Raw genomic sequence first — 12,356 nt, forward strand, 5'->3', positions numbered from 1 at the left:
ACACTGTTTGGGCCCTTGGGTCTGTGCTAGGAATGTGAAGACTTAAGTCACTGCTTCATGGAAACACCACTGTTTGTCTTGATGTGTATCACTGAAGGGTCAGCTCGTTTCTTGGTAGATCTTCGGTCTGGTTGATCTTCTGGTAGCTCTGGAGGATACATCAGTCAAGGGGGCTTTCAGTAGACCCATAAAACAGATTAAATGAAGATTAGATAGAGGCTGAACCGCAGAGGGGAGGTGAGCCTTAGGGCCTCTGCACACCGGCTCCGACAAAGTGCGGCGCACTTTTGCTTCCGACAGAATTCGGACCCCCAAAACCCAATTTCACCCGAACATTGCATTGATAGTCAATGGGCGGCGCCGACAAAATAGAACTTGTCTCTAATTGCTTTCCGACATCGGAGAATGTCCGCGGACATCGGCGCCAGTGTGCGTGGTTCTATTGAAAACTATGGAATCGAATTTTAGCTGAGCAGTGCTCAGCACTTTGTCGGAGCCGGTGTGCGGAAGCCCTTAGGTTGTAGTGACTGTGATTAGCTAGTCTAGTCCAGGGGTTCCCAAACTTTACCATGACAAGGCCCGAGATTCTTTAAGTATATAGAGATATGCCAATGCAATAGGTTGCTATGGGCACCTAACATGACCAGGTTCCGGTCTGCCTAAAGGGGCGTGTCACAATACTCCTACAATGAAGTCCTTAGGTCTGCCTAGGTCTGCCTAAAGGGGGATTTGCCCCCCATCCCCCTTGCAATAATAGATTCCGGAAACAATGGTCCAACGGAACCTCTCTCTCTCTCTACTCTCTCTGACAAGGCCCCCCATATACCGAGATATTCCAGACAAGCCCCCCCCTGACATAGGTCGGGCCATACTATTGTTGGTAACACTTTACTTGACGCCGGCGTCATATGTATGACATAACAGTGTCATAACAGTGTCATGAACAAGTAATAAACATAATGCCAATGTCATAAATGCTTTATGGCCATGAAAAGTTGACATTGTTAGGCCTGTCTTTGTCATAACCGAATTTCACCTAAAGACAAAGTCATACAATGTTTATGACATTGACATAATGTTTATGACACATGCATGACTGCATTATGACAATGTTATGACACCGTTATGTCATACGTATGACGCCGGCGTCAAGTAAAGTGTTACCTTATTGTTTCTGTTCACCACCTTTCCCAACCATTGTGTAGGCCTGTGAGGCAGCGTTCCACTGCAGTACATAAAATAACGATAATCGTACAATGTTCATTATGTATTTTATTGTGGTATTTTACAAGCGGTCCGCCTAGGCCAGACGTCCGTCTTTTCAGTGCCTTGTCCGGCGTCAGGCACAGCATTAAAATGAAATGCATGAAATTGCATCTAAGAAACGCAATTGTTCTTGGGGGAGGACACCCAAACCCCCCGTCCTAAAATATGACCTCCTTTTTCCTGTCACGGAGATGGTCACTCTAGATAGGCCTTTACCCATATCCACACATATGCGCTGACTTAGGGGGAGGCAGACTGTTTTGACCCCAAAAAATATAAAGATGGAGGGGCAAAAACACCCCATTAGTAGGCCTAATGAAAATAATAGTTGTCTTCTATCTGCCACTGTGCACACTTCAGTGATAAGAACATTCGACAATTTTGACCCCCTAATTTTGACCTGAAATTGGCACCTCTGTATCCACCTTGAAGTGTCCAGGAACATACATTTGTTACATTAGGCTACCGTTATTATAGTGAACTGTGTTTAATATAATTGTGTAGACAGGCATTGTTTCACATCAGAAAAGGTTGAACCACAGTGGTGTAGTCTACGTAGAATGCGGGTATACGGAGTATACCCACTTCTAAATTTCTGGGATTTCAGTATACCCACTTAAAATTAATTGATCCATTGTTTTGAATAGCACAAATATATAGAGTATACCCACTTCAAAAAATGCTCAAATACACGGTATAGCCACCATAAAAAGTAGACTACACCACTGTTGAACCATATTTTGCAGCATGAGGAGAGGATCAAAGACGGCCACCAAATGTGCACTTTTAGTGACACCTGGTGTCGACATGGAGCATGCCAGGGGAATTTAGAGCTGGCGTCAAATTCCACTTTTTAAATAATTTACTCGCCTCACCTCTGATTTCGCCTATCTAGGTCATGATCTCTCACGTGCCACTGACTTCGTGTCACACAGTCAGTTGGCCTACCATATGCCTTCTAAATAGCTCTGTATCACACGCTTGGAAACATTTCCCATGTAAACGGACACTTTGTCCTCTTGAGACTATATCCTAGTCAGGTTATCCCCGTCCAATGTTTCGGAGCTCTGGGACCAGTTAACACCAACGTGATCACTCAAGAAGCATGTCAGTGTTGAGTACAGTGAATGGCTCTTGGCGCTTAGCGTTCCGTTGCCATAGAGACGGTGATCTGCCTCCCCCAGTCATTACAAAGTTACTCGGACGCTGAGCTTTGCAACAATGTTGCAATGTTGGTTGTAATAATAATGGAACGCGAATAGTTAACCCACGCCTAGATTTCGCTTCAGAATCCAATGTTTTCTGAGTGAGAGAAAGAAGAAACACGTCTGCCCTTTGAAGTTTGTGTATGGTAAGTATTCCTACTTATCGATGTGGGAATTATAGCCTACTGCTTCAAGCACGTTGATTTTCCAAACATTTTATGTTATTTAGCTGATAGACCAATTTATGAGGTGTACAACTTGGATATTGTGTTTAGCGCATTAGGAAAGGCATACAGGCGATGTTTGTGTTTGCGAGTTGACGCTGAAGGTAGGCCTAAGCTTAGGCCTAGTCTATAAGTTAGGCATATAAGCTTAGGCCTATATGATTAAAGTGCATCAATAGCACAACTATGCCGTTTCTACAGAATTTTAAAGACTCTAGTGATGGCTATTCGAGTGGCCGATGGGCGCCTGGAGGAGCTGCAGGTGTATCGCTTACTACAGTGTGTCCATAAGGGCAACAAAGAACAAATCGAGAAGCTCATCGCCCTCGGCGTGAGAAACGTCCTCAACGTCATCGAACCTCGGCGGGGCAAAGGCGCCCTACATCTGGCCGCCGTGGCAAACAACCTAGACATGGCAGAGTTCCTCCTGAACCGCCGTGCAAGCCCAAATGTTCAGGACAAAATGGGCAGGACGCCAGTCATGCTGGCCGCTGAGTTGGGACATGATGAGATGGTGTCTCTGCTAGTGAAGAACAAGGCGAATGTCAATCTTCTTGACCAGGAAGGCAAAGGTAGGTCAACCTCAGAAGTTGGATTCAGTCTGTAGTATTAGTCTGAAATACAGGATTTTTTATTAGGCTGCGTCCCATTACCATCACACAGCCTCAGTCTAAACAACACAGGCATACCAGAAAGCATAACTTATAGGATATGTTAAATGGCAATGACCTGTGCCTTTAAAAATCCTTCACTTTCAAAGAGTTGCCATAATAGGCCATACAGTAGATCACGAAAAGTACAGTCTTGGTTATAATCGCATGATATTTTGATAGGAATATGTAACTTACAGTATGTAGGACCAGAACTGACTGTCCAGCTACACAAACACACACACACACACACACACACACACACACACACACACACACACACACACACACACACACACACACATGCAGGGCCGGATTAATGCACAGGCTAGATACGGCTGCAGTCTAGGTACCTGCCAGGGGGCCCCACTGGCTAGATAATGAATGAATGAATGAATGAATGAATGAATGAATGAATGAATGAATGAATGAATGAATGAATGAATGAATGAATAAGGGGAGTTGTCAATAATCACACAATTGCGACAAGATGTAGTATTGTAAGATGAAGTTGAAAAAAAAATTCTCTCTCCACAGTTGGCAGACATGGCATCCTTAATTCCTATCTTGGAATTATGACACATCCATGTACAGTAATATTGTTGCAAAATTTGCCTTTCGAGGGCGCCTACAGCAACCTGTAGTCTAGGGGCCCCCGGCCACCTTAATCTGGCCCTGGTCGCATGGCACCTCTGGCACCCTGAGCGTGGACCAGTCCTCTAATTAACCTTTAAGAGTATGGGTTTTTGAGCATTCTATAAAAAGAATGCGCTCTATAACAATGCAAGATTCTACAATTCCATATTGTATTGAATGACGCCCAGAATTCTATAGAACTTTCACTGCCCGAACATTCCCGTCACACCGGTGTGACGGTACACTCTTAAAGGATAATCCATCCTTACAAAGTGCAAGAAAGTCCTTGTGCACCACCCTTCAGATGTCCAGGTGCAGGTGTAAGGCAGGAAAAGGTGATGATCAATATGAAAAGTTCATGAACACAGCACTCTGGACACTGTTCTTTTTTTTCTCTTTATTTTTTGTAGCAAACAAAAAAATAAAGAGGAAAAAAACAGTATCCAGTGTTAATCCATCCTTTTCGTATTTTCATATTAATCCATCCTGACATCATATGGATGACACTTCGTCCATGACCTTTAAGTCATTCCAGCTGGACAGCTTAAAACAACGCAGGCACGCAGGCACGCAGGCACGCACACTCTTTCTCTCTCTCTCTCTCTCTCTCTCTCTCTCTCTCTCTCTCTCTCTCTCTCACACACACACACACACACTGCAGGAAACTCTTGGTCTGGATGGACAGGTGGAAAAACTAGACCCCCCAGCAGTAGAAACCCCTCCTATGCTGCTAATCCCAGTAATCGGTTTGCATTTGGTGTCGTCTCTATTCCACCTGTCGTCCACTAGGGGTGCTGTTCTTCTGCGTCTACCCCACCAAGCGCCACATGCGCTGTCTGCAGACGGCCGTGCAGGCCAAGGCGAGCGTCAACAACGTGTCCCTGAGCGGCCAGCACGTCCTGCACCTCGCCTGCTCACAGGCCGACTGCTGCCTGCCCATGTGCCTCCTGCTGCTGGAGAAAGGGGCCGACCCAAACGCTGCGGACCAGGTCTGGGGTGTGTGTGTGTGTGTGTGTGTGTGTGTGTGTGTGTGTGTGTGTGTGTGTGTGTGAGTGTGTGTGTGGGTGCTGCTGCTGGAGAAAGGGGCCGACCCAAACGCTGCGGACCAGGTCTGGGGTGTGTGTGTGTGTGTGTGTGTGTGTGTGTGTGTGTGTGTGTGTGTGTGTGTGTGTGTGTGTGTGTGTGTGTGTGTGTGTGTGTGTGTGTGTGTGCGTGTGTGTGTCACAGTGTGTGTGTGTGTGTGTGTGTTTGTGGTAGTCGTCAGTCTTTGTGTGTATCCAACACAATACACCTTTCTGTTTGTGTGTGTGTGTGTGTGTATGTGAGTGTGTGTGTGTGTGTGTGTGTGTGTGAGTGAGTGTGTGTCTCCTGCTGCTGTAGAAAGGGGCCGACCCTGACGCCGTTGACCAGGTCTGGGGTGTGTGTGTGTGTGTGTGTGTGTGTGTGTGTGTGTGTGTGTGTGTGTGTGTGTTTGTGTGCATCCAACACAATACTCCTTTCTGTTTGTGTGTGTGTGTGTGTGTGTGTGTGTGTGTGTGTGTGTGTGTGTGTGTGTGTGTGTGTGTGTGTGTGTGTGTGTGTGTGTGTGTGTGTGTGTGTGTGTGTGTGTGTATGCACAATCTATGCATGCATCCAACTCATCCTTGGTGTGTGTGTGTGTGTGTGTGTGTGTGTGTGTGTGTGTGTGTGTGTGTGTGTGTGTGTGTGTGTGTGTGTGTGTGTGTGTGTGTGTAGAGGAGGTGTAGTGTCTAATCCAACTCATCAATCATCTAGATCAGGGATGGGCAACTGGAGGCCCGGGGGCCACATGCAGCCCGCCTCCTCACTGTGGCCTGTAGATAAAACATTGTTAAAAAAATGACCAGATTTTTTAAAAACTACTGCTGAATCAATCTGTTGAAATGATACTGTTAGCCGATAGAGACGACTCCTTTTCCTATTGGGTGGTCACTGAGCAACCAACCACACTTTCAATCTGCAAGTTACATTACATTACATTGCATTTGGCAGACGCTTTATAACCAAAGCGACTTTCAAAAGAGGACATAATCATAGACAACATCACTAGCAAATACAAAGTGCACAGGAAATATACAGAACAACAAGTGCAGTAGCAAAGAGGGGTTATTTTCATTTTTTTAAAGAGTAAATAAAGAGTAAATAACGAGTAAACACACACATAAACACACACACGCTCAAAAACTAAACTAGACATCATGTCAAGAGGTTGCCCTGGGGCTAGGCCAGCTCAAGCATTAGTCTAGCAGATACTCTGGAAAGAGGAAGGTCTTTACTTGTTTCTTGAAGGCTGCAAGAGATGTGCAGTTGCAGTTAGATCAGTGGACATCTGGCCCTGTCATGGTGGCGATGAAAAAATGTGACCTTTTGATGAAAGTTACCCATCCCTGATCTACTGTAGATATCTGCCATAAGCCTGACCTGACAGTGTAACCCACTGACAGTATCAACGTTGCTATTTTAATGCGCACTATGTCTGTCTGGGCATTAGTCAAGTCAAGAGCGGTTTTATTGTCAATTTCTTTACATGCACTGGTCATACAAAGAATTGAAATTGAAAAGAATTAGTTTGGCCTGTATACAGTGTATTATTGGACTGTCTGTGATTTTACGGCCCTTCCTGTGTATCCCCCAGGGCTCGGGGCGCACAGCCCTGATGGAGGCGGCCAGGGTGGGGGCCCTGGAGCTTGTGAGGCAGGTCCTCCAGAGGGGGGCCAACCCCAACGCCCGCGACCACAAGCAGCTGCACGCCGCACACCTCGCAGCAGAGGGGGGCTTCTTTGAGGTACACACTTGACAGCGTGTGTGTGTGTGTGTGTGTGTGTGTGTGTGTGTGTGTGTGTGTGTGTGTGTGTGTGTGTGTGTGTGTGTGTGTGTGAGGGGGGCTTCTTTGAGGTACACACTTGTGAATGCGTTATCATGATAGAAAAGGTTATGTTGTGCCGTTTCATATGTAGAAGGATCAGGAAGCGCGCTCAACACCTCACAAGCGATGAACTTTTTCACATTGAAATCGCCATTTCACACTGAAGAAGGGCGTAGGCCCGACACGTCTGTGATGTGAGGCGATTAAAAAAGAAAAACGAAATCTGAAGAGTGCTTCTTTATTCACTTATCTGTGCCGTTTCATATGAAATATCACGTGGAAACCCCCCCATGCAATTTCCCCTCGACAACCTACTAACTTGCCAACTGGTTAGCAACAACGCTTTTGAGAGACAGGGTCCTGTTTGAAAAATGGGTTGCCTGGCTAAAGTAAAAAAATTTTTTAAAAAGTGTGCATTGGAGTAGTGTAGAGCAGTGGTTCCCAACCTTTTTCTTCAGGGACCCATATTTTTACCATTGTAAGCTTTGGTGACCCAATCGCGCTAGCGCCTGCATGAGAGGGAGTCACATGATACTCGAAAACTCATTAGTTATCATTTTATTCCTCAATTTGTCTTCCGTCATATATAGCATAAATGTTTTATGTAGGCCTATCACTTGCCTTTTGTTGCTTATATGCATGCAAACTGTTTATTAGTTTAATTGCTTTGTCTTATATTCAACATGGGCTATATATGGTATTAAAATGAAACCCCTTAAAATCAAGAGGGCTTCGCGACCCACTGTGGATCTTTGGCGACCCATAGGTTGGGTCCCGACCCATAGGTTGGGAACCACTGGTGTAGAGTAGTGAGGAGGGATGCAATAGGCTGGTACTGTTTGAGCAAGGGCCCCCATGCAGGGCAGGGGCGTCCCAAGGGGGGTGTGCATTTCAAGATGCTCATTAAAATTAATCAAGAGCCGACCTTGACTTTGGCAGGAAATTTCTTCCACGAGTGAAATACAACACTGTACAATACCTCAATTATCTGTGCTGTAGGCTTGTACTGCTATTCTACTCTACTCTACTCTATTCTATTCTATTCTATTCTATTCTATTCTATTTTATTTTATTATATTATATTATATTTGTGTGACATATTGCTATTGTTTAACATTAATTGGATGGTTTGATTTGCCCAGATCCTCCGAGTGCTGTGTGCGTACGGGGCAGACGTGGGGACAATGAGCAGTGCCGGTGACACTCCTCTGCACTTTGCAGCCCGCGGAGGATTTGCAGAGTGTTGCAGGTTTCTGTCTCAGAGAGGTAACTAACTTAACTTAAAGGTGCTCTGTGTACTATTTTTAGTTGTTTATTCCAGAATTCAGCTGCCCATTCACAAATGTTACCTCTTTGCACGAATACTTACCATTACAAGTATTCATTATGACTGAGAAAATTTCACTTTTCATACATACTTTTCTCTGCGTCCGCCATTTTGAATGTCCAGAAATAGTCATTTTTAGCTGCAAAATGCACTGTACTTTGGTCATAAATATTAGAACAAGTTTATTATTTAGGAAATATTCGTGAAAAGAGCACCTTTGGCAGTGCAGTTTCAATTCAATATTTGCAAAAAAAACCTACTGTACTCTGGCCACCATCCCACACAGTGCACCTTGCAGCAGGGGTCGCCGGCAACCCTATTCACTTGCTGAAAATGCTTAAGGGGTCTTACACACCAGGGCGGTAAAGCGTCGCGGAACGGCAGCGTTTTTTACCGGCGTCTGTGAAAATACATTGAAACATATCTGTCCTTACACACCAACCGGCGGTAGTCGAGCGTCAGCGGCGCGGGAGCCAGCTCCGCGCCGCGCTGCATTTGGAAAATAGAACTCGAGCGTATTTTTCACGCCGGCGACCGGCGGTGTCTCATTCAAATGAATGGCAAAGTAGCACGCTAGCTTTAGCTGTGGGGAGGGTTTTGAACAGGACTGGCCGCGCACGCCGACGCTGTCAGTGTGAAAGGCACGCCGGCCGAAACTAAGCAGAAAGACCGCGTTCGCCCCGTGCCGGTTCCATTCCTCCTTGGTATGTTTTGGCCCTAACTACATCATAACAACATTGCCATGACATTACAGAGAGCCATAGTGCTGCGCTAAGGGGTTAAGATGTGGTTCGATTCCCTGCTCCTATAATGTTCTGTCAGATGATATCAGTGGCTCTTTCAAGCATCTCTACCCTTCAAGCATCCTGCCTGTCCTCTCCCTTCAAGCATCTCTCCTGGCCACTGGTGGCATGACGATAACTCAGCAATATCCAGAACCCTTTTGATGGTTTTGTATGAAATGTGTTCCACATTGGGCATGTTTAGTATCTTATACATTTGGATAGAATAATATGATATATTAGAATGAATTGGAATAGAGTAGAACAGCATAGAATAGGTGGGAGTGAGATGTCTGTGAAATGTCTGTAATACATGTACATAGTATGTACAATAAAAGGCATTCAGTTCTGTAATCAACTATTTTATCCAAATGTTTCTAAGGGTGTCTCAGGCGTTTCCTTCTTGACCTCAGTGTAATGTTGGCTGCACGGACGTCTATTAAATAATACAGTCTGGTTCCCATGCGTTATCATGTCAACACTGACTATAGATTGAGTATACTGTGTCATCCGAAACATTCACACTGGAGCTATATAGTATATTGCTGCTAGCTCTTCCTTGCTTATTTTTAGTAGAACGTTTAGAAATTGGTATTGTAATCGCAACTGTTATTCTAAAGGTCATTTGGATACGTCTAAAGCTGAGATGGCGAGGAGGAAAATTGAAGCCAGCTGTGACCTGTGAGATAGGGATCAGTTTATTAAACGTACAGTAAATGAACACTTCCATTTTTTTTTTTTTTTGGGGGGGGGTATCGAGAGATTGGCTGAAAGTATTCAAAAGCAGTGCAACCAGGGACTGCGCTATAGGGGGGGCGAGTAGGGCATTTGCCCCTGGGCCCACGACTGTTTTGTATTGGTGGTGGGGGCCCTATTTTGACCTTGGCAGGCTGTATGGGGGGCGCTCTCAGTATTGTGTGCAATTGTTCCGCCACTGAGTGCAACTCAACTGTTGAACTCAAATGGAGCAGGGAAATGAGCCAAGTTATTGTTACTGAAAGGAAGTCTGAAAGAATCCACACCGTTTTGTAACAACAACATTGCTTTATCATTTTCTTTTTTTGCCTTTATTTTTGACAGGACAGTGGAGGAGAGACAGGAAATGAGTGGGGGGAGAGAGAGACGGGGAAGGACCGGCAAATGACCCGGGCCCGGGAATCGAACCCACGTTGCCGGCGTAGTAACCCAGTGCCCTATCATTAGGATACGGCAGGGCCACATTGCTTTGTCATTTATGTTAAAACATTATTTAGCAATGCATCATAATGTGGTAATGCCAATCTGGCCACAACAAACATAAAGCCTGTGAAAGCCCACCTGGGAAACTCCAACTCCCATTGTCGTTGTGACGCAGCACTCCACACCAAACAAGTGTTCACTGGACACTGCACACAACGAAATTGCATTTTATGCCTCACCCGTGCAAGGGGGCAGCCCTCAATGGCGCCCCAAGGGAGCAGTGCGGCTAGGCGGGACGGTACCATGCTCAGGGTACCTCAGTCATGGAGGAGGATGGGGGAGAGCAATGGTTAATTACACCCCCCACCAACCTGGCGGGCCAAGAGTCGAACTGGCAACCTTTGGGCTACAAATCTGACACCCTGCCTGACCGCTTACCCATGACTGCCCATTAAGACTACACCCTTTATGGTTATAGGTGCCTCAACAGGTGGCTGAGGATGTTTTGCGAACGAGCACTAGGGCTGCTCAATATCGAAAATGTATCTAAAACGTGATATGCGTATCGCGAAGATGACTTAATTATTGCGAACAAGCCCACCAAAGCCACGCCCCTCACACAGACCGACAAATTAGTGACAAGAAAAACACTCTGCTATATTTCTAAATATCGTTTAAATATCGTTATCGAGATATTGCATGCTGTTATAGAGTATCAATTTTTTTCTGATATCGTGCAGCCTTAATTAGCACCTACAAATATTATTCAGTGGACTTTGAAAGTGTTTAACATCTCTCACAGTATACATGGGTTCTCAGTGTTTATCAACATGATGTTATGAGGAGGGGCAAGACACTGGCAGCCAGCCACGTGAGCTAATTTTTTGACCGACAGCGGTTTCCAACAATCAGAGGTTGAGTTGTGCGCAGTCAGGTTATAAACAAAATTTAGAACCCATGTATGCGTACACCACAAGTATAGAGTAAGCGTTGGCTGTGTATTTGCATGTACTGTTAGCCCGTCACTAAACCACATAATTATTATGACGCTACAGACATTATTGCACCACTTGGCAAGATTTTCTTAATAGAGTAAGATGATTCAAACACGGCCCACATGCAAAGGAGTGTGCTCAAGTTCAGTCTCCAAGGGGGGCATTGTCTCCTTCTTCCTCTCTTTCTGTGGCATTTGATGACGGCTTGCATGAGATGTGAGCTACCGCCATCTACAGTTCCAAGGGAACTCAATTTGTTCTCAACCTAAAACCGCCAAAGGTCTCCTAAAGGGGCGTTTACATGACATCACATGGATCCAGGAAATGCACAGCTTGAATCGTCTCACTCTATTCTATTCTCTTTGACTGCACTACACTCTCAGAAATAAAGGTACAGTACTCGTCGCTGTGGCAGTACCCTAAAGGGGAGTACCATTTCGTCGCTTGATTGGTACCCCAAAAAAGAGGTGCGTTCAGTTATTTGCAATGTTGACCAATGTGCATCTGTCACCTCTTTTTTGAGGTACCACCCAAGCGACGCAATGGTACTCCCCTTGAGGGTACTGCCACAGTTACAAGTTCTGTACCTTTATTTCTGAGAGTGTATAAGCATGACAACCATAATCTCCTCTAAAGGCTTGCCTGTGTGTCCATGTATCCGCTCACTCTGTTAGGCTGTGTGGTATGCAATGTGTTATATTCAACCCCTCCACTAGGTGGAGCCTGGGAGTTCTATAAGATGGAGTTGGATACAGTAAGATCACCAGAGTAGAAGTACAGTGCTGAAGGTGACGCCACGCTCCTGTAATGCTCTCATGCATACGTTTGCTTTTGTTTCATGAAGTACCGTTATTTTGCATACCACGTGTGTTTCTTACTACGCAACAGGCTGTAACGCCAAACTGAAGAACGAGGAGGGCGTGCTGCCTCGCCAGGTGGCCAAGGAGCGCGGCCACAGGAAGGCGGTGAAGGAGCTGAAGAAGGCCGAGCGCCTCCAGGCCAAGCTCTCCCGACCAGCCGACCGCTGGACCGTGGCCCTCTACGACTGGTCGCAGGAGCACGAGACCAGGCTGAAGGAGGTGAGGCGCAGTGGGACATACAAACCATACATCATACACCATAAAAATGGGGTGTCAAGTTCACTCCATTTCAGATAACATTTAAGCCTGGCTCAAACTGCACGACTATCGGCCCAATTCTCGGCTGAA

General features: G+C 45.7%; 1 protein-coding gene across 1 annotated transcript in view; it reads left to right on the plus strand.

Moving 5' to 3' along the window:
* The first annotated feature begins 2,466 nt into the window (after positions 1-2,466).
* The window catches only part of ankef1a (ankyrin repeat and EF-hand domain containing 1a), a 31,423-nt gene continuing 21,533 nt past the window's right edge, over positions 2,467-12,356 (plus strand). Inside the window, exons 1-6 of the mRNA XM_063223604.1 lie at positions 2,467-2,617; positions 2,897-3,267; positions 4,771-4,970; positions 6,635-6,784; positions 8,008-8,131; positions 12,037-12,227. Coding sequence (XP_063079674.1) covers positions 2,916-3,267; positions 4,771-4,970; positions 6,635-6,784; positions 8,008-8,131; positions 12,037-12,227 — 1,017 coding nt within the window. The 5' untranslated portion in view covers positions 2,467-2,617; positions 2,897-2,915. The remainder of the gene's footprint in view (positions 2,618-2,896; positions 3,268-4,770; positions 4,971-6,634; positions 6,785-8,007; positions 8,132-12,036; positions 12,228-12,356) is intronic.

This window comes from Engraulis encrasicolus, chromosome 18 (assembly GCF_034702125.1).
Source record: "Engraulis encrasicolus isolate BLACKSEA-1 chromosome 18, IST_EnEncr_1.0, whole genome shotgun sequence".
In the NCBI taxonomy this organism is placed as follows: Eukaryota; Metazoa; Chordata; class Actinopteri; order Clupeiformes; family Engraulidae; genus Engraulis; species Engraulis encrasicolus.